Source organism: Pelobates fuscus, chromosome 4 (assembly GCF_036172605.1).
Source record: "Pelobates fuscus isolate aPelFus1 chromosome 4, aPelFus1.pri, whole genome shotgun sequence".
Taxonomy (NCBI): domain Eukaryota; kingdom Metazoa; phylum Chordata; class Amphibia; order Anura; family Pelobatidae; genus Pelobates; species Pelobates fuscus.
The window spans coordinates 163,234,282-163,262,188 of NC_086320.1; the positions used below are offsets into that span (position 1 = coordinate 163,234,282).

General features: G+C 39.2%; 1 protein-coding gene across 1 annotated transcript in view; it reads right to left on the reverse strand.

Annotated features, from left to right (window-relative positions):
* Positions 1 to 8,021: 8,021 nt before the first annotated feature.
* Positions 8,022 to 27,907, reverse strand: part of PAK1IP1 (PAK1 interacting protein 1) — a 37,148-nt gene continuing 17,262 nt past the window's right edge. Inside the window, exons 4-10 of the mRNA XM_063450521.1 lie at positions 27,206 to 27,280; positions 21,079 to 21,131; positions 19,826 to 19,971; positions 18,391 to 18,488; positions 10,767 to 10,866; positions 9,210 to 9,327; positions 8,022 to 8,619 (exon numbers count right to left, since the gene is read on the reverse strand). Coding sequence (XP_063306591.1) covers positions 8,471 to 8,619; positions 9,210 to 9,327; positions 10,767 to 10,866; positions 18,391 to 18,488; positions 19,826 to 19,971; positions 21,079 to 21,131; positions 27,206 to 27,280 — 739 coding nt within the window. The 3' untranslated portion in view covers positions 8,022 to 8,470. The remainder of the gene's footprint in view (positions 8,620 to 9,209; positions 9,328 to 10,766; positions 10,867 to 18,390; positions 18,489 to 19,825; positions 19,972 to 21,078; positions 21,132 to 27,205; positions 27,281 to 27,907) is intronic.

Genomic DNA, 27,907 nt, shown 5'->3' on the forward strand with positions numbered 1-27,907 from the left:
GTGCACCCTTCGGCTCCATCTATGTGGTAACTGAGGCATATGTAACCGGTGTGGTGCTCCGTGGTCTGAAAGGAGCGATGTTTGCTGGATCCCAATTGTGGCTCGGGGTGGTAGGGGCACCGGGTCCTGTTTGGGGGGGTAAGTCTTGTGGTAGACCCAGGGTTCGTAGAAGGGCCGCTGCCTCCTGCATGCTGTGGATTTGGTGCGACGTTTCACCCTGTTGTATCAGGAGCGTGTGTGAGGGTCGCCAGCGATAAGGTACGTTGTTGCGCTGGAGTGTGGAGGTGAGAGGCCGAAGAGACCTGCGCCACGCCAGAGTTCCACTGGACAGGTCGGCAAAAAAGGTTAGTGTGGTATTTTCAAATTGTATGGGGGCCTTGCCTCGGACGGCCGTGAGGACCTTCGATTTGTCAGTCCCGTTTTTAAAGGATAGTATGGTGTCCCTTGTGGCCATTTCTGGAGCCCCAGCCGGTTTTGGAATTCGAAAGAGCTCTGTGGGTGTTATGGCGTTAGCTTGGTCTGTGGGTAAAATGGTGGTAAGCAGGCGCTTGACCATGTGTGGTAGGTCCGTCTCCGGCAACCCCTCTGGGAGTCCTCTGACCTTGATTGTTCAACCGTACTTTACCTCTTTTTTAATAAGTGCACCAACACTTGTTATATATCATTTTATTCAGGGGAAACAGGGCTTTCATTTAACATCAAATATTTAGCTATGAAACATAATTTTATATGAATAAAATATAAAAAATGGGAGAAAATTATTATTATTTTAGTTCTACATGAAATTTTAAATGTCATAATACTGTTTGCTCTTACTGCTATAAAATACATATATTTGTTTTTAGCGATGTCTCACGTGTAAAACAGTACAGTAAAACAGTACTGTAGTATGTACAGGTTTTATGGTGTTTTGGGAAGTTACAGGGTCAAATATAGCATGTTACATTTTTCAGGTTATACACATTGAAATTCGCCAGATTTGTTACGTTGCCTTTGAGACCAAATGGTAGCCCAGGAATGAAAATTACCCCCATGATGGCATACCATTTGCAAAAGTAGAAAACCCAGTGTTTTACAAATGGGGTATGTCCAGTCTTTTCTAGTAGCCACTTAGTTACAAACACTGGCCAAATTTAGCATTCATATTTGTTTGTGTGTGAAAAATGCAAAAAACTAAATTGAACGCTAATTTGGGCCAGTGTTTGTGACTAAGTAGCTACTAAAAAAGATTGGACATACCCCATTTTCAATACCTTGGGTTGTCTACTTTTGCAAATGGTATGCCATCGTTGCAGTAATTCTCATTCTTGGGCTACCATACGGTCTCAAAAGCAACCTAACCAATCGGCAAATTTCAATGTGAAAAAAAAAAAGGAAACCCAAGCCTTATATTTGACTTAGTAACTTTTGAAAACACCATAAAACCTGCACATGGGGGGTACTGTTATACTCGGGAGAGTATCCCCCATGTACAGATTTTATGGTGTCCTAGAAAGTTACAGGGAGAGAGAGATACATATATGTATTTATAATGTCATTCTAAATGTATTTTGAATTCAATTTATATGTATATTAATTTCAAATACAGTTAGAACAAATTAGAACTGGTATATTTCTTTTTTTTTTTTCTTTTTTTTTAATTTATTGATTATTTTTTATTGTATATATAATTAACATCATTCTACATGTATTTTAATATTAATATATATATATATATATATATATATATATATACATAAATATAAAAATACACTTTTATTAATTGTTTATGTATATGCATGTGCATATAAAAGTACTTGGATTATATATATATATATATATTAATTAATCTTTATTAATCTTTTTATGAACTTTAAAAACTTTTTTCCAGGCACTAGGGGGACTGCCTAAGAGCTCAGGCATGCCCCCTGCAGGCACTGCATTAGCAAGCTATTCCGGCCATGTGATCGCAAGGACCCCGCGATCAAATGGCCAGGGGGGGTGGGGGGGATCAGGCAGAGGGGGTCTGCCTGAGCTCCCAGGCAGACCCCAGGATCGTGACCGCCGTCGGGGGAACGGCGGGGACCCGGTGAGTACAAAGGACGGCGGTAACATTCTATGCCGCTTGCTGGCGTTTAGGACCACCCAAAAAAGGACGGCATAGAACGCCAGCCGTCCTTAACCCCTTAAGGACACATGACGTGTGTGACATGTCATGATTCCCTTTTATTCCAGAAGTTTGGTCCTTAAGGAGTTAAAGGGTTACAGTCCAATTTGGTTGTGAATACTCTCAAATAAGAGCTGACAGACTGCACTTTAACCCTATATTCATTATTTAACTGTAACTTGTTAAATAATTAGATAAATATAATTATCTAATGAAATAATTTATATATATTTTTTTGCTGGCGAATGTAATGCACATTTATACAAGACACTACTATACAACATGCAGAAGGACATCCAGCATCAGCTATTTCCCCATATCAATGCTTTTCTATTGGGAGGGCTAATGCGCATGCAGCATTAGCGCCAGCTCTTGGTGGGACGACGGAAAAGGCAAAGCCGCGACCCAGCACCGAGGGTCATCAGCACTGGGGTCAGGTATGTAAATAAAGGGCTTTTAACCCTTTATTCACATTTGGGGGGGGGGGGGGGGCAGGGCAGGCAGAAGAAGCTATAGTGCCATATTATACCATAGTGACATTGATGGTATTTTAAATTTAGTGTTACATGTTATCATTTGCTCTTGCGTACCCCCTCACCCAACAACCTCAGCCTAACCCCCCTCAACTCAGGAGGGACCTTAATTCTCTTGATCTCCAGCAGTTGTCAGCTGCATTGATTCACGACTGCTGTCCATCCCTTCCCTCTCCTGTCCTTCACTGGCAATCTCCACATATAACTCTACTCTTACATCTTACATCTTACATCTTACATCTCTTTAGGAAAGCTTATGGCCTCCAAGACTAACCCCTACCTCACATACCTGTCTCTTGCCCTCTCCTAAAGGACAGCCCACCTTATTTGATTGTAAATTCCTGTCCTAATGTGTTTTACACCCCACCTCCTATAGAATGTAAGCTCGGTTGAGCAGGGTCCTCTTCAACCTATTGTTCCTGTACGTTTATTTGTAATTGTTAAATCCCCTCTAATAATATTGTAAAGCGCTACGGAATCTGTTGGCGCTATATAAATGGCAATAATAATAATAAGTCACCTAAACATCTGTAGCTTAATGAAGCAGTTTTAGTGTATAGATCAAGCCTCCCAGGTTTCACTTCTCAATTCACTGCCATTTAGAAGTCAAATCACTTTGTTTCTGTTTATGCTGCCATTACCTCCCCTGGCACAGCCTGCATGAAAAAAAATGTTTCACTTTCAATCAGATGTAATTTACCATAAACAATTGTATCTCTTTCTCTGTAAATTGAACTTTAATCACATACAGGAGGCTCTTGCATGGTCTAGCAAGCTATTAACAAAGCAGAGGATAAGAAAATCTAAATTAAACAGAACTTTCAATAAAGGAAAGATACACATTAGATGGCTCTTTACAGGAAGTGTTTATGGAAGGCTGTGCAAGTCACATGCAGGGAGCTGTGAGTAGGGTTCATAAACAAAGTGATTTAACTCCTAAGTGGCAGAGAATTGAGCAGTGAGACTGCAGGGGCATGATCTATACACCAAAACTGTTTCATTAAAGGACCACTCTAGGCACCCAGACCACTTCAGCTTAATGAAGTGGTATGGGTGCCAGGTCCAGCTAGGGTTAACTAATTTTTTTATAAACATAGCAGTTTCAGAGAAACTGCTATGTTTATCAATTAGTTAAGCCTTCCCCTTTTTCCTCTAGTGGCTGTCTCACTGACAGCCACTAGAGGCGCTTGCGTGCTTCTCACTGTGAAAATCACAGTGAGAGCACGCAAGCGTCCATAGGAAAGCATTATGAATGCTTTCCTTTGCGACCGGCTGAATGTGCGCGCAGCTCTTGCCGCGCGTGCGCATTCAGCCGACGGGGAGGAACGGAGGCGGAGAGGAGGAGGAGAGCTCTCCGCCCAGCGCTGGAAAAAGGTAAGTTTTAACCCTTTTCCCCTTTCCAGAGCCGGGCGGGAGGGGGTCCCTGAGGGTGGGGGCACCCTCAGGGCACTCTAGTGCCAGGAAAACGAGTATGCTTTCCTGGCACTAAAGTGGTCCTTTAAGCTAAGGTTGTTTTGGTGACTATAGTGTCACTTTAAGTCTATTCTTTCTCAAGCCTTCATACAGGAACAAAGTTTGCCTGTGTGAATTTGCCTGTTTGAATTCACCCGTTTTAATTCGCCAGAATTACATTTTCCGGAATGCAATTTACAGAAAAAATTTGAATACTAAGGGACAAAAATCATCTACGCCTCTGTACCCAAAAATCCTTGCACCAGCCCTGTAAAAATGGTGTATATGTTTTTGAAACTATTTCACTTTATCTGGTTGGGCAGACATGTTCGGTCAGACACAGTGGCAGAACTAGAGACACGGCAGCTGTAATGGGTAGCCCATGGACGTAGGGCAATCCTGATAGGCAGGTTCTTTAGCAGGGCAACTAGGCCCCTTTTAATAATGGCAGCCAGTGTTGGGTGACTACTTGTCACTTCCTCCCAACTGACAGACTGCGCAGGCTAGGATGATAGAGTAAGTACATACAGGGTGGGAGGGAGAGCACGGCAGAAAACCTGGACAGCCTCAGACTCCCATCAACTTCATCCAGCCTAGGGAAGCCACCCTTCTGCACTCAAAATATATGTAAGCAGGGGGTTGGCTAAATATATGCAAATTGCGACTTGTGTGTATGCTTCTGTGGCTACAGATGTGTATATCTGGCTATACATACCAGAATTCAAACATTACCACTACAAGCACGCCCCTGCAAGCAAATGCCCTAACTACATACAAACACATTCCTGCATTCAAACACACTACATACAAGTGTATCACTGGTTTCAAGTGGCAACAGTACATACAAACACACAACTGAATTCAAATGCCAAGGCTACACACAAATATAAACACTATGTTCACATGCACATACTCCATGTAAAAAGATGCTTACATTCAAACACTGCTCACAATTAAAACCCTGGAAGGATGGGCCAATGGTAAAAGATGGCATTACATTGCGCAATATGTACGACAGATGCCGGGGTGAGCCCCAAATACTTTCTTACACCAGGGCCCTCTCTATAGGACTTCCGCCACTTCACACTACTAGTTTCTGTGCTGCAGTTTCAAACTTTTAAACAATGTGAACGTAAAATTTGTTTACAGTTGTCCGTTAAAGTCACTTAAGAGGACTGGGTGCAGTGGTCCTTTCCTTTTAACTCTGCATTGTAAAACATTACAGTTTTTGAGAAACGGTTCATGGTAAACTTCTCATGGCACACTGACAGCCACTAGAAGTGCTTCTGCAGCACAGACCAAGTAAAACTTAGTCATGTGATGCAGAAGCCCCATAGGAAAACATTAAATCAATGCTTTCCATTGCAGAGGCCATGACTCCTCTGTATTGTCAATGGAATAGAGGACTGGAGCAACTCTGTGCTGGGGAAAAAAATAAATAAATATATATATTATTAAAATTAGAAGATTGTCAGGTCCGCTATAACTAGGTACAGGGACAATGTGTGTGGGCTAGGCACTGACTGTGGTGGCAGGAGGGACATAAGGATGTCCTTCCATTTATTTTAATTTAATAGCTCCATCCTGCTGGCAACAGTGTGGGTTGGGGGACACAGTGATCTGTTCACCTCCATTATTTAAGTCAACACCAGATATTCATGGGGGGTGGGGAGGAGTACTGTGTTCACCTCTTTACTTAAAAGGTGTTGATGGGGCACTTATAGTGACACGGCAAAATGACTGCCCTGTTGCTAGTTTTAAACATTTAGAAGAGGTTTATTTAATGTAGCAGCTGGTAAACAAATGCTGGCCAGCCACTACATAATAAACCCTAGTGGTGGAGTCGGTTACTTAACTAGTTGCCCACCAGCAGTCAGGATTACAGCCATTTGTGGCAGTCTGTCAGGCCGAAATCCTGACCTTATTCAGGCCCTTTTTCTGCGTGATGTGCAAAATCTGGAAATTTTTAAATAACGTGATCAATGTCTGGATATTGCACTCCAAATGGGTTATAACAAACTGGAAAAAAATATCAAGGCCTTAAATTTAAAATTCACTTGAACAACTTGAATTCTCATACTTAGTAAATAAATCAATGAGATATGTCAGATTTCAATGCCAAATAGGTAACAAAACATTTCGGAAAAAAAATTGCACCTCACCCTCCCTCCCCACATCTCCTATTGCCAGTGCTACAATTATTTATAATTAATTTCATAAGAGAAGGGGTTCACAGAGAATAAATGTTATTTTAATAAAAATAAAAACTCAATATGTAATGGAAATTAAATGAAAATAGTATTGTAATAAATTAGTCAATAAAATATAGGATTTGCAGGGAAAAAAAAAATGTGTTGGAAATAAAGGTTTAAAAATCTCCCCTCAGGAAAACGGATGGAAAATGGAACCACCAAAAACACGCTCTTTTCATAGCAGAACAATCCAAGATTGGCAGTTTAATCTCGGAATGAAAAGCAGATGGTTTTAAAATGATTTTGTAAGCTTATTTGATATAAAATGTACATGTGGACTGTCTTAGCACATCTTGCATCCAAACAGACTTTCACATTAAAAACTGGATAACCTGTAACCATGAATTCTCTAACTAGAATTTACAAAATCACTGTGCAACACAAGGGGGCACTAAACGCATACACATTCTGCCTCGGTTACCTGGACAACTCCATCACAAAGAAAACATATCTAACATCTCAATAGTACGGTTGCCATAGCACTAAAAGCAACAAACATGCTTGGGTTGTAGCTATTGAAATGCAGGTATTCATCCGTTACTGAAAACGTTATTTAGTTACAATGTACCTGTTCATAAAGTGCTTATCTAGCCACTCCTACAATTTCAGATATCCATTTTTAGAAATATAAAATTTTAAATCAATGTTTAACTGTTGTATTCTTAAATTATATAGTATCTTATGTCTGAGCTCTGATATTTATTAACCCCTTAAGGACACATGACATGTGACATGTCATGATTCCCTTTTTTCCAGAAGTTTGGTCCTTAAGGGGTTAAACATGATGTGGCTATATGATATAATTATATCCCCATATTATTTACACAAGATGAGTGTTTGTTAGCCTTGAAAGGTTTGAAACTGAGATTTTTTTGTGGGCTGACTACTTGTGCATTGTTTTTTAATCTGATGGTTACATATCATGCACTAGGAGTACCATGATTACGTATCCCACCACCTGCCATAAAGAAGAAAAATATTTTATATCACTGTATAGACATGTTCTGTTGGATGGCAACAGAATCTTTTTTTCTTGGGTCCATGAAATATGCAAATATGAAGTAAAACCTAATGGCAGACAGCAAAAATTGTGGTCTGTGTCCCTTGAACTTTTTCATTATTTCCCTACTCTATATACCAAATAGCTTTTTGGCACAAAATGTACTTGTTATATTCTGGTCTATTACCTTATCCCTTGTTATTTGTTTTAACACACACTTCCACCGTCACTTTACCTATTGTATACAACCTGTCCTACATCCCCATGTAACGTTACTACTCTCTGAAAGCCATGAAATTTGGCTCTCCTCCAGTTAAGAGGGTCTTATTCCACATCTGTTTACAGGCATCTCTTTTCTGCTTTGCCATCGGATGACTGAATTGCACAAGAGGAGAAGGTTCTTTTCTATGGAACATCAGCACAGGCACATAATGTGACGCGAAGTAGGCCCACACAGACATGATCCTAGAAATAAATGCCAGGGTGAGCTTGTTCTATTGCTGGTTTACATATTGGCTAAAAAGACCTAACATCTCCTGGTGCAAGCCTTTGAGGGGCCTGCTCCTTTAGTCTCATGTCTGATCAGACCTCAAATTCCCAAAGCAATAATTTATAGCTAAATAATAAAACCATGCCAGATTGATACCTACAAGTTAATTTATTTACCATAACTTAATTACATGGTATGCACACAATGAAGATATACATTATTATATAAAAATAGATAATATTCACACTGAACTGTGGTTGCTTAATAATGAAGAAAACAAATGCATTTAGGGTGTACCATTAATCCTGTATTGGCACATTGGAGCAGACAACTGTTACACTTCAGAAGCAATTACCAATGTGAGAAAGATTATTGCCCGCACTAGACTAGAGATTTTTATACACAGAATAGGCATGTTACAAAGTTGTCTACAAAATGCATATTCTTGGTCTGAAGAGTGGAATTTTCCTTAATCTCTATTTTAGATGTATTTACCAGTTCTTTAGAATGCAAACAAGATTCAGATTAAAAAAAAAAAGTATATCCACTGTATGTTTAAAGTGAATAACACTAATTTTAATAAAATGGGCTGGTCGTTCATGCACTACTTTGTTGTCCCTTTTTCTTCTTTTGTTTATTTTCAAGTTTCCGTTTTTTTTGGACAACTGGGGTTTCTGTTTCTTCTGTATCCTCTGTTGTGTCTCTCTTTGATTTGGGTTTCTTCTTGGCAGTCTGAGAATGTTGGTCTGGAAATGCAATTGAATAACTGGAATCAGCACATATTTTAAAAAGATAACATTGCCGCTTTAAAGTATATTCCAGACTAGTATGTTATGAAGCTTAGTAACCAGATACCTCCAGCTGTCTTAAATACTCAAAGTTAACTAGATCATATTTACACAGTAATTCTATAACTACTACCTGGCACAACATACAGAACTAGAAATCCAGCAATCTGTAAAACGCGAAAAAAAAGGAAAAAGATCCAAATATGTATTACTGTATGCTACTGTAGCATCTTTGGGTCATCACATTAAACATACTAACATCCCCAACTCTGTACATAGTGTGGGTAATGGAAAGATGCAGACATTAAAACCCCTTAAGGACACATGACGGAAATATTCCGTCATGATTCCCTTTTATTCCAGAAGTTGTGTCCTTAAGGGGTTAATGGTACAGCTACATGGGGTCCCCAAGAACTGCAATACTTTGATGTAAGAACCACTGGTTACTGGCTGTAAAAGTAGTCATATCCCACTTCCCTCCCTTTTCAATAAAATAGTCCCTGCCAAAACAAATGAAAATCACAAAATATAGACACAAAAATTCTTACCAGGAGTGGCATCTTCAGTGGATTTTTCCTTATCCTCAACTCCAGATTGCCACACTGAAACACATGTAAGTCTCGCTGATGTACTGACTTTGCAAAGCAAGGATGGAGCATTCTGCAACTAAAAATAAACATACAAATACATTAAACACTTGACCATCCCTCTATAGCATGTGATACTATACAAATATGAATTCTTTAAGTCTCTGTGAAAAGACTAAAACATTGGGAACTTTGAAGAATTCTATAATTTACAAAATATCCAATTATCTCCCTACAGTTTTGTAATATGATCCCATGTCAATTTGTTTATGGTTTTATTTTTTTGGTTTGCTTTTTTATGACACACCCCAATCACTTCTGTCAATGCTGATGGATCGTTTTCCTACGCAAAGACATCTGTTGAACAAACATTTTAAATGACAAAACATTTGTTAACCTGGTTGTTAAGTCTTCAGTTGGAAACATCAGGAATCCATATATCATGCTAATATTTACAGGGGGGAAAAAAATAGCAAAATTGGCTTCTTACATTTTTCATCATTTGTGACACACTATATCCTTCTGAAATGTTATCAGGTCCCAGGCGAACATCCCTTTGCTGAATGCATCCTTTGACTTTTTTTTTTTGGTTGAAAAGGGACACTATAGTCACCAGAACTACAGCTTAATGTAGTTGTTCTGGAGAGTATAGTCCGTCCCTGCAGGTTTTTTGCTGTAAACATTTTTTTTTTTTTTAAGGCAGTGTTTACTTTCCAGCCTAGGGACACCTGCAGTGACTACTCCTCAGATGGCTGCTAGAGGTGCTTCTGAGGTCACCCGCTGCAAGGAGACACTGAACTTTTCCTAATAGAGATGCATTGATTCAATGCATCTCTATGAGGAGATGCTGATTGGCCAGGGAAGCATAAGACTCTCCCCCCCCCCCTCCCCCCACCCTGCCTCACTTCTGATGAGGTCAGTCAATGAGGCAGATCTGGACAGAGTCAACACTAGCAGACTGGAATAAAGGTAATATTTCACTATATTTATGGGTGCTAGTGTTTTAAAACTATAGGGTCAGGAATACATGTTTTGGTTCCTGAACCTATAGTGTTCCTTTAATTAAGGTATCTATAAAGCATATCATTAAAGGGACACTATATTCAACAATAACTACAGCTTAATGTAGCTGTTCTGGTGAGTATAGTCAGTCCCTGCAGGATTTTTAATGTAAACACTGTTTTTTCAGAGAAAAGCCAGAGTTTACATTGTCCCCTATGCACACCTCCAGTGGTAGCCACTCACACGAACGTTCAGAGTCTCAAGGCTTAATATTTTGTTAAATCATGAAATGGTGTAATATGTCATGCGTTGTTGCTCATCTGAGGTGTAATTTACCCAATTTTAAGACCTGCTAAGAGACAGATTGTTATATCCCTATGTGCAAAACCATAGAATTCAAAGAGGGTGTACTTTCTTTTTCCCATGACTGTGTTTCAAGAACACCTTTCCAAACAAATGTATATTATGCAAGGTTCAACGTTTTGATTTTTTCACAATCTGCAGAATCATACATACATTTTCTCTGTCAAGTTTCCACATCTTTACATAACCATCACTTGATGATGACACAATTATTGTAGAGCCTTCAAATTGAAAAGTATGGAGATTCTTTACCCTGGTATAATAAAAATACATAAATAAAAAGGACATTGGTTTTATATGGATTTAAAAAGGCAATGTGCCAAACACAGCAAGTAATTCACTAGTCATTTTAATATGTATGCAGTTAGATGTTTTTAATAAAGAACAAAATATAAAGACATGTCACATATTTGAGACATTTGGGTGTATCATGTGCCTAAGCTGCATAAAATACTAGCCTGGAATATACTTTAATACTGTATCTTTCATTTATTAGTATAACATTGAGGAGCGCTCTACAATCATTGTTTCAGAACTTGATATCCATTATGTAGAATCAACTTTAAATGCTTTTGGCTGCACAGCTCCAAGGGAAACATGTTTTCTCATGTGTTGTCACGCACCGAATGATAAAGGGCATTCCCAGTTGTCAGTTGCCATGGACGCCACACGATGCGTACATATTGCATTGTGTCAAAAACCTTGTGAGTGGTTATGGAGTGCAGCCAAAACGGCAATGGTGCCAAACACTATTGCAAAGACTAGCAGAGCAGGAAACTAATAGTTGGTATTACTCCGCAGAGTTGTAGTTCTATGTCAGCAGTGTCTCTGATAAAATACTATTTTTATGCGATCTCCCTCCTATACTCATTACAACAACACAACTTAAATCTCCCAGCACCATCATAGATGGGGAAAATGGCAATTGGAGAGAGTTTACATCACAGTAGTGGGGGAAGATATGTGATCTAGTACAGCATTGCGCCCTAGCTAGTAAAACCCAGGAAACCACATTTAAAGTATCATCTATGTGGTATCGAACCCCGCAGGCCCTCCAGAAAATGAACCTGTCCCTAGATGGGGACTGTTGGCGCTGCCATGCGGCCACAGGATTGTTCCTCCACATCTGTTGGGAAAGCCCAAGGGTCAAACTTTTCTGGAAGGCGATAAACGCCATCCTATTGAAGATTTCTGACAACCCCCCTCCCTTCCGGCCCGCCCTATTTCTCCTACACCATACCTCTTCGCTGACCGCTAAATATAAGAAATCCCTGGGAAACGGGACATACCACCACCCCCTACTGTCTGGTTTACTAGAATGTAAGGCTTAAGACGATAATTAATTTACACAGCACAGGACCGCTCCCAATTGTACGCAGATATTTGGGCACATTGGCTGACGACTGCCTACATTTCTGACTTCCAGAGGTTGAAGACATAGGAGACCCGAGGAGAGTAGTGAGCGAAAGGAGGGAGGAGATGGGTGTTACTGCTTAATGGGGTCTCGGGTTGCCAGCCGTGAGCAACAGGAATGGTCTAACAGAGTTCTAGGGACGTTGACGCCCCTTGCCTCTGACCCATGAGCCCCTAATCTGTGTTGCAGATGACCGCAGCCCACTTCTTGGACGGGCTGGGTGCAGGGGGGTTATGGAGTACTGCTCCTCGCTAGCCAGAACAGACTAGCAAGGGGAAGGAGGATCCCTCAAACTACCTAAGCTATTCTCTGACCAGTACTCCTTTGCTACTGAAACATGAGTAGATGGAATAGGTGCCTTAACCAGTGTTACATTATACTAGAAATTATTTAATTGATTGCAATGGACCTGCGCGTCCTGACAAGTTCATTAAGACGGTCCTGCGCGACCCACGAATGGTTGCCGATTTAGACATGCATGTCCAAGAATGTTGTATTTACTGTTTTACTTGACCAATAAAAATAAATAAATCTTATTCATAATACAAATACTATTTTTAGGTAATGTAGTTGCCTCCTCTGAATCATTTGGGTGTCATGTTGTGATATGTCTGGAAGAGTATGGTTGAGGACTAAGGGGGTGTAAGATCTTGTAATTCTCAGATTTGTTTCTGGATGTCGGGAAATATTTTATATTTGTTATTAGTCATCCACAGCCCTGCTTTGGAGCTTTGTTTTAGTGGTTTAGCAATTGGTCATTCACAGCTTATCTTCAGGGTAAAGATTAAGGGAGTAGGACTGATATATCAAAAGGTACATCTACAGATTTGGTTTCCTAATTTAAACAGTAGAGAGTGGTAATGTTGCTGCAAACTACTGGCTTTTTCAGTATTACAGGAACATTTTCCTGACAGTGAATCAAGCATGCTTCCTAAGCCAAATCACAATGATTGGTGCTGGGCAGTTGGTAAAGGCCAGCAGTGGTCACAGCCAGGGAGACACAGTGTCTGTTTAGACCCTAGGGTTCGCCCAAACAGACTGGTGTCTCCTCTTCAGCTCAGACCCTGGGGTTCTCTGTTTTTTTTATAGTTTGAAGACCGTATCAAAGTTATAACCTTTACATTTTATCATTTGAAGAGTCATACTGTGAGAGGAGTTTGTTGAATGCAAACATATTTGGATTGCCTGGAACTTTCAGCCTCCTCCCACAGCGTGGGTAAGAAATACATTTATTCATTCATCCATCAACTGGATCTTCCATTGTGGCTTTGTTTATGTTAAAAACCATTCCTCTATTACTCACCCCTGTACATGCTACTGAGGAATTAACACAGAGAGATCCACAATGGAGAAACTATTAGGCACTTAAAGGGACACTATAGGCACACAGAACCCTACATCTCATTGAAGTGGTCTGGTTGCAGTGTCCTAGACAGCCACTAGAGGTGCTTTCTGCGGTTTCACAGAGTTTAACGGTGCTGGACAACCTCAGGCTTTCTTAGTATGAGGACATCCAGCATCTTGAAAATCCCCATAAGAAAACACAGATTTTTATCCCTTTCAGCAACAAGGGGACAGAGGGACATTATAGTGTTTTATATTCCCGACACTTTTTTTTTTCATTCTTTATTTATGTTGTGCACATATTAACAGATAAATTCGGTATGCCACAATAGCTATACCAAACGTTTTAAGAACATTCAAAGAACAACGGTAGCATGGAATGCATATGACTAGCACATTTTTTAATTTTAGGTGTTGTCGCTGTGGTGGAGTATTATGTGTAATAGTAATACTTTTTAACTCTGCTTCATGTGCTATGTGGTGCCGGCTTCCACGATTCCCTGCACGGAGCAATGCGGTCCATATTTACATTCATGGTCCACACAGAAAAGTGGAACACTTCCATTTTATGTGTGAGTAATAAAAAGAGAAAAGCATAATCATTTACCAACAGTTAATACATGTGCCATGTGATTGCCATGAATGGCAGTCCTGGCATGATGGAGTTACAGATTTTAGACAATAGACCATATTGCCAAAGTCGTTTCCTGCAAAGTTATCCTGAAATTACAATAAAACAAGTATTTTAGAGGTTTGTGAATCTACATGGGTTCAACTCTGAATGCAAAACCATCCCAGCAGGTTTTTTTGAAGAACTAGCCAACTACAATAATATTTATAAAGAACTTGAGATTGTATTGTTTATCACGGACATTCTGCTACTCCAAGCCCGGTAAAAATGGTTCGGTTTTTGTCCAACAAAATAAAATAAAAATTCAAAAAAACAAAGCACACTATTGTGTTAAGGCATGTTAACGAACAGCAACCATTTATTCTGAACCATGGTTATATATTTAAAAAAAATAAAACCATAGATGAAAAATTTAAAACCTGCTAGGTATGCAGGACATTGTCCCAGTGCTGCCCTTTCAGTTAGGTCCTCACACTAACATTAACCTAAAATGTAATGGAATCTAAACATCTCTGGGCACTGGAGACATTTATAAACCCCTAATATTTTGTCTTTAAGTTTAATACAAACAACGTTGGGATGGGTCAGTAGGTACACTGGGCTTTGCCACTGGGGTGTATTGAAACGTCCTAATGTTTTGGTGTGAGCAGGGTTAAATCCCAGCCAACATCAGGGAGCCTCGGGTATTATAAGATATCTGGGGAATCCTTCTGTTATCTAGGGCAATTTTTGATGTAAGATTAGTTGGATGTAGAGGTCAATCCTGCAATTCGGTGTAAACAGGGTTAAATCCCTGTTCACACCAGGGAGGCCCAGGTATTAATGGATACCTGGGGCTCCTCATTGCCATTTTCAGTTACCCCAGACTAACGCATGAGCTGTATGAAGCATTTAAAGTTAGCTCGGGAAACAGATAAATCCATTCAGAATACCACGGCTGAGCAATCGCACTCAGCAGCTTTGATTCTAGGGATGCAGGATGCTGAAGGAGAATTCCAGGGTCTGAACAGACCCTGACTGGGAATTTCTACATGTCTCCAAGTTGATTGTGATCACTGCTAGGCTTTGCCAGCTGCCCAGCACCTATCACAGTGTGGAAAATGTTCTGTAATATTGAAAAATACAGATGTTAGCAGCAACATACCATTCTACTGTTTAAACTAGGAAACCTGATATCAGCAGATTGTTTCCTTTGGGGTTAGGAGTAGTGGTAGGTTTAGGGTTAGTGTAGGGTTATGGTTAGTGCAGGGTTATGGTTAGTGTATGGTTAGAGCTAGTGGTAGCATAGAGTAAGGGGTATGGTTGGTATAGTGTGGGGGGAGTTGATAATGGGTTAGCGTTAACTACCAAAAAGAATTCAGATCCTAATCGTATTATACATTTAACAATCATGTGCATCTTCCCCCCCACACTTTAAGGAGCACTAAAGGGTTAATAACACTAGGCTGTATTCCCAACACTATATTGTTCCTCTCCCTAGCTCTAAAATCTTTCACACTAGAAGCAGTCTAAACCCTGCAATGTTAGGGACAGGGGCACTGCACCCAGACTACTTCAATGAAATATAGTGTTTCTTTAAAGTTGTGTTAGATTTGTGGTCTTCGTCACAATAGTGAACGTATGTTTGTTGTAGCTACCAAATTCAAAGCCGTGTAATCTGTCCTTTGCCCTGACCACCATAAGGAAAGCCTGAACAGAACTAATCAGGAGTGTGAATGGAAGAAAGGCAATAAAAATAAAAAATGAAATTATAGCATGTAAAGGGTGGGTTTGAGGTTATAAAGCATGCTTCCTGAATTAGAGGAGCTATAAAAGTGAGAAGGAAAGTTATGCCGATGCCAAAATGAGTGTCACTGACAAAACAGCAGGATGCATGTTCAATCAGGGTGTGTCACCCAACACTCCCAAGCACTGAGCTGATGTGCCAACTGCCTGGCAACAGAACTCAGCTACAGTGTTTAGTGACATACTGGAAGTAAGCTCCCTACAGATCATGTCTAGTGTTCCCTGGTGCAGGAGAAGAGAAAAATATGAAAATACTGGGACGGCAGGGGACAGGCCCCAAATTAGGTCTGTCCTGCAGGATGTTGGACTGTTGGGAGGGATAAGACACATGCAGTAATAGTCAAGGACCACAGTATGTATTTGCGAGTCACTTAGCCAGCAAAATCACTACTGCAGCAGTAAAAATAAATAAAATGTGGTCTCCTATAGAAACTTTGCTGTGTATATTACCTCTTCAGTTACAACCAAATGTTTGCTTCTTTTGTAGGTAATAGAATAAAAAAAAAAAAAAGTTTACAGAACAGCAACAGCTATAACTGTTAAATTAAGGAACAGTTGAGCAATGTTAAGGTCAGCCTGGCATAGGACATCTAGTTAAATGGATATTCCAGGGTTGTTACACTTAATGCATTAATCATAGAATGCATCAAGAAGATTTAAAATAAAACACAACTACACTTACTATTAAAGCGTCTAACGCTGCTGCACTGGCATAGCAAGCTTCAGCAGCAGACAGACCTTCCCAGAGCAAGAACAGAAGATCATCTATCAAGAGGCTCTAATGCTCGTCTGTGTAGTCTGACCTTACCCTATGAATACCAATCAAGCCAGGTATTATGAGATATGAAGTTCAGCCCCAAATTCAGTTTCACTCATTAGATCAAATAATAGGAAGTGCTCAATAAGCAGATAGCAGCTATCAGACTTAACAGCCCCGTGCAGCTTTGCTCAATGTTCTCATTAACAACCAACCACGAATGTTCTCACTCTTTGGGAGGTACATAACTGTGTGAAGATGCACAATCTGGAGGGATTCTGTGCTAAAGGGTAAGTTAAAACTCAATGAGAGAAGGGATTGAAAGACATGTGCCTGCCCTGCATGCACACATACATATCTGGATGGGTAGAGTTCTTATATCTGGCATAGAACGGGCAGGACAATAACTCAAGTGATATTAGCAACTATGTTAAAAGCAACTGTATGTTTGGGCACAGTGACAAAGCACTTCCTTGTACCTAACAATGAGTAACATTCTTATTGAGTCTTAGTGTGTCTCTTTAAGATATTCTTTACAGACAGGAAGACTGAGCAGTCAGTCATGGGAGATAAAGGTTTACTATGTTATAAAGTTCAAGAGGATTTCTCAGAATTCCCAGGGAATGTTAAAAATAACTTGTGCCTTTTAAATAAAACTTCTGCTTTTGATTTAAAGATTAGTTGTAATTGAGTTTGTTCCCAGCAGTCAACAAACTCCCTTGGGATATAAAAAAATTAAATGCTAAAAATAAGCCTATTTAATAAGTTAATGGAAGGCATAAACTTGATAACGACCTCCATTCTATCTACAGAAAGCAAAGGCTAAGTGGATGGCCACATGTCAAAATAGATTAGCAAACTCACTACAAATAAATCCGGTTACAATTTCAATTTGGTTTAGAAAAAAAAAAAAAAGCTATGCACAGGACCCATTTGATGCTCTATATTTTATGTTGGCATAGGAAATGTGCCCAAGCTACCATTTTTTTCTTAAGCACAAATTATTCTGACCACTAACAAAATGTTTATTTCATATATTTACTACACACCCTGAACCCCTGCAGGCAATGACATGTCAGGAATGTCACAATAACAAAACTATTTTATGAAATTAAGACTAGAAGCAGTCAAAAAAAATATATAAAATAAAATTACACCATGCTTTCCATAACATAAACCAGGTATATATGAAAACTATTAACAAACATTTGTTTTTTACATAATCTACCTGTTCATTCAGCAGACATTTCTAATCATCGCATATTACGTAACATCAAACTACACAAGAGCATGCATGATGCTACTTATACAACTTCCACCCTGCCTGAATGGTGGGAGTCACAGTCCTGGCTATCTATTTGCGACTACCACTACTAATACAATAGACCCTGTCATTACGGACATGCCAGGAAAATGTCTGGGGAGACATGTTGCCAACAAGTTGGTAACGGACTAATTAATGCTCAGAAGAGGGCCTTCCTCCAGTCTCTGCCAGGCCATTCCAGTTGACAGAAAACTAACACTTGCCATAACCATAAATGCAATGAACCCATGTAACACAATGTTATACAACACAAAGGCAAATATTAGGGGAGTATAAAGCCATCTATGGGTTCTAGAATAATCCATTGACTTTGGTTTACGTCTGCAGAACCCATTAGTAGCACTATTTTCCCATAAGATACAGTTCATGGTTAGGAGAGAGATTATATATGTATATATACACATACTTCTATACATATACATACACACACACACACACACAACATTAGAAGTAAAATTAAGTCTGGGGTTCACCCAAGAACATAAAACAAAAACAAAAAATCAAGTATCAACCAATTTTTACCTGTTTTCATGAGCTTTGAACTCACAAATGCATTTCTGTGAGTCAGTGTTGTACAGTCTGATCTCTTCTTCATCTCCAGCTACAGCTAGAATTGTATCCTGTTGATTCACATAAACATATCATATCATATAAAATATGACCAGGTAAGAGAAGGGAAAGTATTAAACCTGTAGTTATCTATACATTTTGCCTGACTATTTCCTTTGCAGATCACCAAGATGGAGCAAAATGATGTTAAGCAAAAGAAAATGTGATTTCAAAACTGCATATTAAATAGTTGACATAACATCCTAAAGTAATTATATGTAAAAATAAAGTAAACAAATAATGGATCCAACCGGAGATTTAAGATTATTAACCTGTTAAGAACAGATAAAGGTCCATTCTATCATACTACAATTTTTAAAGGCATACCCTAAGCACCAAAACAACTTTACCTTTAAAGGATACTATAGTCACCAGAACAACTACAGCTGAATATAGTTGCTCTGGTGAGTATAGCATGTCACTGTATGTATTTTAATGTAAACACTGCCTTTTCAGAGAACATTACATTACTGCCTCTTAACACCTCTAGTGGCAGTCACACACGACGTGCAGCATGGACATTTAGCCTATTAACGACGTGAATGAAGGCTTTGAACTCTCCCCATAGAGATGCACTGATTTGAAGCATATCTATGATGAGATGCTGATTGGTGCAGCACTGCATTTTGCTGCGCATGCACGATAGCCCTCCAATACTTTCCTATGGAACAGTTCTGCCAATATGATTTTAATAAAAGCAGAGCATGTATAAAAACTGACTGGTAAAGGATTATGTGACATGAACTTGTAAAGTACTTGGTAGCAGTTCCATTTATCCAAATGGGATAAATGGAACTGCTGCTTAAGTGGATATCAGCTGGCACCTGTTAACTGAGAATTCAATTCAGGTTTGTGAATGGACTGCACAGCTAAGCTATGGTTCCAATTTATTCCAAGTAAACTGTGAAGTAGCTCGTTAATGTAGGTGGGAAGTTGTACAGCATTTATCTTTCCAGCAAATACGCTCCACATGATTATTCTATATGAAAATATATATATATATATATTTTTTTTTTAGAATGGACACTGTGAAATGAGACAGACCTCTTTGCACTATAACCTCTGCAAAGATCACAGGTAGTTATGGTGTGTTCTGAGTCAATATAAAAGGTGTCACTTTAAAACGTTATCAGTCACTAATCCGGAAGTTACACCACTCAAAACAATAAAATTCAACTTTGTCATCCTTGTTACAATAATGAAGAATTGTGCTCCATTGTGCATTGCATACTTTTGAAGTGTCATACTATCCCTGTATGAATCAATACAAATTAGAATCCAAACGTTGGTATCTGCAGTTAAGGTCCAACATAACAATGACTTGGTAAATATATAGACAGTGTCTTACTGTAATGAATTGTATTGAAGAGATCCTTTTGGGATTATGTATAGTGCCAATAATCGAGGCATTTTCCAGTTTGTACACATCTGCTTTATCATGAATTACCACTGCATATTTCTCTCCATCGGGAGACCACTGGACTATATGTGCATCTATAAGGAGCAACAAGAAAATATATCAATCATTGCCAGTTTAAATTTACAAAAATACATTTCTCATGTTTGTAATGTTTAACAGTATAACATTTTATCCATATTTAAATTGAAGAGACAAGCTGAAAGAATCATCTGACATCAGCCTATGGCTGCCATCCAAATAAGAAAAACATTTGTATTTATGAAGCGGGAGAGTAAATTCCTCTTTAGCCGTGCAGGAGTTAAGGTGGTGTTCTCGGGTAGCATGAAGGGAGCAGAAAATAAAACTGCAGTATTTGCAAACTGTTTTTAGACATAACCCAATGAGAAAAAAAAAAAAACGCATGATTAAATGCATGCAAGTTTTAATGCTAATTTGTTGATCTGGTAATTAGGATTAAAAATGGGATCCAAGGACAAAACTACCAACCATTGAAAATTAACACTTTGACATTAAGAGGACACACCATTAAATGCGTTTGTGACTAATGTGAAGAAAAAATAAGGGAGATTTAAAAATGCATTAAAGGGACACTATAGTCACCTGAACAACTTTAGCTTAATGAAGCAGTTTTGGTGTATAGAACATGCCCCTGCAGCCTCACTGCTCAATCCTCTGCCATTTAGGAGTTAAATCCCTTTGTTTATGAACCCTAGTCACACCTCCCTGCATGTGACTTGCACAGCCTTCCATAAACACTTCCTGTAAAGAGAGCCCTATTTAGGCTTTCTTTATTGCAAGTTCTGTTTAATTAAGATTTTCGTATCCCCTGCTATGTTAATAGCTTGCTAGACCCTGCATGTGATTAAAGTTCAATTTAGAGATTGAGATACAATTATTTAAGGTAAATTACATCTGTTTGAAAGTGAAACCAGTTTTTTTTCTCATGCAGGCTCTGTCAATCATAGCCAGGGGAGGTGTGGCTAGGGCTGCATAAACAGAAACAAAGTGATTTAACTCCTAAATGACAGTGAATTGAGCAGTGAAATTGCAGGGGAATGATCTATACACTAAAACTGCTTTATTTAGCTAAAGTAATTTAGGTGACTATAGTGTTACTTTAATAAAAAAAATAAAAAATAAAAATACTAAAATAGAGAATTTGAAAAAATTAAACTACTTACTTTGTTTGATATTTTTAATAAAAGCGGAACGACCCTCTACTAGATTCCAGGTTCTGTAAACAAAAAAAACAAAAAAATTCAATATGCTTGCATTAATATATTTGCTTTATCAATAACATTTATGAAGTAATATTGGAACATTGTTTGAGCAAAAAAGGAGAATTTTGCTGTTCTAAAAACGAAAATGATTCTTCCAATCTGCTCATTGTTGAAGTGTTAGCAGCATGGGCAGAGCAGAAGGGCTACAAAATTAAACAATTCACACCGGCCAAATAGGGACATTCACATGGTGCTTGAACTAAAGAACGCCTTGTGAGTTACTTCCTTTTTTACAAAGCAGTGACCCATTAACCAAGCTCTTCACAGTATTAATTGGCAGAAAATCACATAGATTGTTTTATACAATAAAAGTATGGAGAAAGTGCCAGGAAGCTTGTGATTAAGCATAATAATTCCAGTCACGCACCTCTTACTTTTCACATATTATTACATAACAGACGAAAACCCCCGGGGAACTGCTACTGCTGAAAAACAATGCTCACGACTGGAAACATCCTCCCAGTAACGTTTATTCTGGCGACTAAATCTTAATAATTTTTCAGTCTTGACAATGAAACACCAAACCCATTAACAGGACTCTGTTAGTCATTTTGAGAGAGCTTTCTAGAAATTATATCACTAAATAAAACATTTTGAACAAAATCATGGTATGCGCATATACCCTTATAGTTCTATGCAGGTGCTTTTAAGAACAAAAATATGTATTCCAAATGCAATACAGGAGGATTAAATACAGTGGTTCTTAAAGGGACACTCCAGGCACCCAGACCACGTCAGATAAATTAAATGGACTGGGAGCTGTGCCAATATTGTACTTAGTGCTGCAATGTAAAATATTGCAGTTCCAGAGAATATTGCAGCTCTAAGTCTGCCTTCTGTGGCTTCTAGAGGGCTTCTGGAATCCAAACCAACCCTTGGTCGGTTATCTGACGCTGGATGTCCATGGACCTCCAGCATCAGATTTTCCCCATAGGAAAGCATTGAATAATGCTTTCCTATGGGGAGGTCTAATGCACGCGGCCATTGCCACGCATGTGTATTAGGTCTCCCCCGCCGGCTCAGAGCCTGATCCAGCACTGAGGAACATTGGTGCTGGATTTAGGTAAGTAGCTGAAGGTGTTTTAACCCCTTCAGCGACATGGGATGGGGGGGCAGGAGGGAGGAGGGCACTGCAGGATTCTGCAGTGCCAGGAAAACGGGGTTGTTTTCCTGGCACTGGAGAGTCACTTTAACATAACATTTCAGTTTTCATTGGTTTCCATGGAGTTGGTGCGCCTTCCCCAATACAATAGAGACATCCTTAGTGGGTGCATAATAGGGGATGGTGAGGGAGATTAAAAGAGTTGGAGGACCAGCATTCTAAAGATTACATATAATTTGAATTTACCGTATATACTCGAGTATAAGCCGACCCGAATATAAGCCGAGGCCCCTAATTTTACCCCAAAAAACTGGGAAAACTTATTGACTCGAGTATAAGACTAGGGTGGAAAATGCAGCAGCTACTGGTAAATTTCTAAATAAAATTAGATCCTAAAAAAGTTATATTAACTGAATATTTATTTACAGTGTGTGTATATAATGAATGCAGTGTGTGTGTGTGTGTATGCAGTGTGTATATAATGAATGGAGTGCAGTGTGTGTATATGAGTGCAGTGTGTGTATGATGAATGCAGTGCAGTATGAGTGCAGTGTGTATGTATGAGTGCAGTGTGTATGTATGAGTGCAGTGTGTATATAATGAATGGAGTGCAGTGTGTGTATATGAGTGCAGTGTGTATATAATGAATGGAGTGCAGTGTGTGTATGAGTGCAGTGTGTATATAAGTGCAGTGTGAATGCAGTGTGTATGTATGAGTGCAGTGTGTATGTATGAATGCAGTGTGTGTATATAATGAATGCAGTGCAGTGTGTGTATGAGTGTGTGTATGAATGCAGTGTGTGTGAGTGCAGTGCATTGGTGGGGGTGGGCATTTTATTAATTATTATTATTTAATTCTTATTGTAATATATATTTTTTTTATGTTATTTTTTTATTATTATTATTTTTTTTTATTATTATTATTTTTTTTATTTATTTTTTCGTCCCCCCTCCCTGCTTGTTAGCTGGCCAGGGAGGGGGGCTCTCACTCCCTGGTGGTCCAGTGGATGGGCTGTAGGAGGGGGGCTGTCAGGAAGCTGTAACTTACCTTCACCGCAGCTCCTGTCAGCTCCCTTCTCTCTCCTCCGTCCGTGCAGCTCCCAGGTCAGCTCCCTCTGCAACTCTCGCGGCCGCGCGGAGCGTTGCCACGGTAACCCGTGGCAACGCTCTGACCCCGCGGCTCTCGCGAGAGTTGCAGAGGAAGCTGACCTGGGAGCTGCACGGACGGAGGAGAGAGAAGGGAACTGACAGGAGCTGCGGTGAAGGTAAGTTACAGCTTCCGGTCCTTGTCTGTATTATGGCAATGAAAATTGCCATAAAACAGACAACTGACTCGAGTGAGTGTTTTTCAGCACAAAAAATGTGCTGAAAAACTCGTCTTATACTCGAGTATATACGGTAGTTGGTAGTGTTATGGACCAAAGGAGTCAGACAATCCTATATCCAATTCCTATATGATTTTGCTAATTTTTCCTGTGGGGATTTCCACATTTCCGCACCCAGCAGCTGACAAGGCTACCACAAAAACAAGTTTACGCCAGCCCAGGGCTGGAAAAATTTGTTTAGAATCTAGCAGTCAGCTAAAAAAAAAATACAAAAATAAAATTAGAAGGCAGGTTTTTTTTTTTTTTTTTTTAAACTAATTTTAACTTTAATAGCAAAAAGGAAAAGAAGAGGAGGGTCTGTCCCTCAAGAATGTAAATATATGTATGTAGAAGTATAGAAGAGACAGTTCAAAAAAATTATATACTTTATTATACAGAAAAAAGACACACATCAATAACACAACCCTAACCGTAGCTACCCAACTTAATATAACAAGTTAGTGACCGTAGTCTACGTAAGGAACAAAAAGGAGGTAAAAGGAAGTGAGATATGACACACAAAAGTGAACGAGTAAATAAAATAAACTGGGCTGACTAGAAATGTATGTACCTTAAAGAGCTAGCTAAAAAGCTGCATAAGGTATTAAGAAATCACCTAAAGAGAATACTAGGCGCAAAATGTCAAAAGATATATATATCTATCTCAAGCTCTAAAATAACTTTAGCTTAACCCCTTAGTGACCGTGGACATATCAGATACATCTGACAAAAAAAACAAAAAAAACGGTTATCTACCTCGGATGTACCCGCGGCAAATTTGAGCTCTAATGGTATTGCAGCGATTCCTCGATACAGCAGTGTAGCAGAGCATCGGAAACCATCGGGCAGGCTTCCAATGCTCTGCCTGTGTGCTGAGTGGAGAATAAATCAAATAAAATAAATCATAAAAAAAAAATATAGATGTATTACTCCCATCCCCCCCTCCCTCCCACAGCCATCTGGCTTCCAATATGGTGCTGCCTTTCTAAATACAGTGTATCATGGGGCTCCTGGTGGTGTGCCTAGGTCATCCAATCAGAGCTTGCCTTTATACCAATGTTTATTATAACTATGATCCCCATTTGTCTTATCAGGTCAATATTAAATTGAGATTTAGCTAGTTTTAGGTAGGGATTTGTAAAATTGTGAGACTTAAAGGCTCTTTTCAGAACCATTAAAACCCCTATCTTGCCAGTGAGCACTATACTGGAGATCACTGGCTCTTGCACATTAGTACTTTTTTGTTAGCGTTTTGTTTTTTTTAGGGGTTCATTTTTCTTGTTATACCCAAAAACTCTTTTCAGAGCGATTAACCCTGATCAATCACTGTATAGATCACTGACTCTTGCACAGCAGCTTATTTTGCTGTTTGTGCATTTTTTTTTAGGGGTTAATTTTTTTTCAGTGATTTTTTTGTGGCAGATCACTAAATAAAGTTATTGTGATCATGTCACAGAGGTCGTATAGCGCTGAGGAGGCGTATGCCATACTTGCTTTAGAGTCTGACGTGTATGTCGGACTATGACCGGTGATCAGATACATCACTAGATGCAGTGTCTGTTAGTGATGTATCTAGTTATGATGCATCTGTGGCTGCTAGTCCCACTGCCAGAAGGAAAGGTGCTGCTCCAGCTGGCAGTGCTGCTGAGGAGTGGGTATCACCTCATCGCCAGTGGCCAGATATTCCATCATTCACTGCAAATCCTGGCATCAATGTGGATGTCACAGGATTTAGCCCCCAAGAGTTTATGGAGGTGTTTCTGGGCGATTATGTAATGGGGAACATTGTCGCCCAAACTAATTAATATGTCCATCAGTTCCGTGCTGCAAAGCCAGAATCTTTTTTTGGCAAAGCAGCAATGGACCCCCATCGATGTGCCAGAATTTTTAAAATTCTGTGCATTGGATATGCAGATGGGCATCATAAAGAAGCCCTCCATCTGCTCCTACTGGAGCAGTATCCCCATCTACTCTACCCCCTATAACTGGCAAAAAAGCCAATAAAGTTAGATCACAAGATAAGACGCACGGACTGGCGGATTTAAATGAGGGAAAAACGGGAGAGAATACAGAAGCTCCTGAGGAAGTCGGATTGCCGAAACACGTAGAGCTCCATCAAGAATACCCTGTCACTTGGTATAAGCAAATTGTGAAGCACCTTTGCTTATATTATTTGCACTTTTCAGTTGTGCTATTAGTTGTGTGCTCTGAAGGAAGTTGATGCTAGTTGACATTCAAGCAACAATCAAAGCACTTTATTCACTATCCTTTACTTGAACTATCTTGCACATTATCCATTTGTGCCATGATCTCTGTGCTGTGAAGGTCTTTTGCTGTGAGCTGCTATCCTAAGAGTTTTATGCCTATGTAGGCTTTCTATTGTGATTGTTGCACATTTTGTGCCGCTGCTTAAAATATGTTAATTTTCATGTTCTAATAAACTGTACGTTGTTTTACTAATAGTTTTTTTCGCTCACTCCTTTGTTGAGAATACGGACTACAAAGCTGGTAAATATAGTGACTGTGGTGCAGTTATTTTCTTTACATTGTGTCTTTATGTTTTAGAAGGTTAGGAGTAACCTTTAGCAGGATGCTTGCCTGCACTTATTTATTATCACATAGAAACATAGAATGTGTTTCTATGTGATAATAAATAAGTGCAGGCAAGCATCCTGCTAAAGGTTACTCCTAACCTTCTAAAACATAAAGACACAATGTAAAGAAAATAACGGCACCACAGTCACTATATTTACCAGCTTTGTAGTCCGTATTCTCAACAAAGGAGTGAGCGGAAAAAAAACTATTAGTAAAAATCACTCCACCCATCCACTAAAATAAAGGAGTAAGAGGACAATTACAGCTAAACAAAAACACAACAGAAATGTAAAAAGAGCCCTGGACCTCAACGGTAAGAAAATTGAAGGGAAAAAAAAAAAAACAAAACGGTCTGGCCACTAAGGGGTTAAACACAAGCTTTTGGTGTGTAGGTCATGCTGCTGAAGCCTCACTGCTCAATTCTCTGCCATTTAGAAGTTGCATTACTTTGTTTAGCCAATTACATAGGGTGTACTGTTAATTGCCTGTTACAGTCCCTTGTGTGTTATTAAGATTCAATTAACACAGTAGGCAGGACCATTTCTAAATGATGCACATGGAGGCTGTGAGTCACAGCCAGTTTTGATGTGGCTAGGCTTGCATAAACAGGCGGGCATCCCTCCAATGGCCATTGGAGCAACTAAATGACCTCCATTTGTCTAAATATACATAGGGATTAAGGAGAAAGCGCAAGTAACATTTTCTTTTCTTTGGTTTTTACTATATATTGGGGCTGATGTGTGTTGTAGTCCTTGCTGCTTAAGCGCAGGACTTCTCTTTTTGTATTTGTATAGGCTTGCATAAACAGAAACAAAAGTGATTTAACTCCTTAATGGCAGAGAATTGAGCAGTGAGACAGCTTTGGCACAAGCTATACACCAATACTGCTACATGAAGCTAAAGTTGTTTTGGTGCTCATCTGTTGCAAAATCCAAACCTTTCCAATTCTCCTAAGGTTGATACTTACCTTAAGGTTTTATCTGTTCCCACAGATAAGGCCAGTTTCCCAGAAGGATGGATGGAAAGAGAAGAGACCTGTCCCCTGCAGAAATTTAGGAAAAAAAAATAAAAATTAATATTTTCATAATTTGAAATCAGAATTCCTACCGTTCAAGGGGAAGGCAGTTATATCATTCAAAAATCATATGCATTTGAAATTGTAATATTTTCTGATAAACCTATCGAACAAAACTAGGCAGACTATTCTAGCATACAACCTCTTAGGATATAGATAATCTAACAAAGAAAAAAAACCACAAAATACAGTTATGTATAATTGCGGGTGGAGGGGGTTGAGCACTCACAAGATGTCAATGAATAGTATGCACGTCTCTCCTCAGGGTTATCACTCAAATTTGAAGTCTGGTTCCAATTGTACTTTAGTAGTAACATTTCTGGTAATAAAGAGAATAGATAGTACAGTATAGTTTGTACACATTTTAATTTAGTAAATGATTGCACTTACAAACACATAGAAAAGTTGGGCATGTCTCCACAATAAGTAACCTCAGGAACTGAAGAATCTTATATAGTTCCACCAAGGAAAATAGCAGCAAACATGAAAATCACAAAAAAAAAAAAAAAAAAATAGAAAGATCCAACAAAGTCCAACACCCAACACGTTTCGTCCCTCTCACTGAAGAGGTCCCCCAGGGAGAAGGGTGAAATG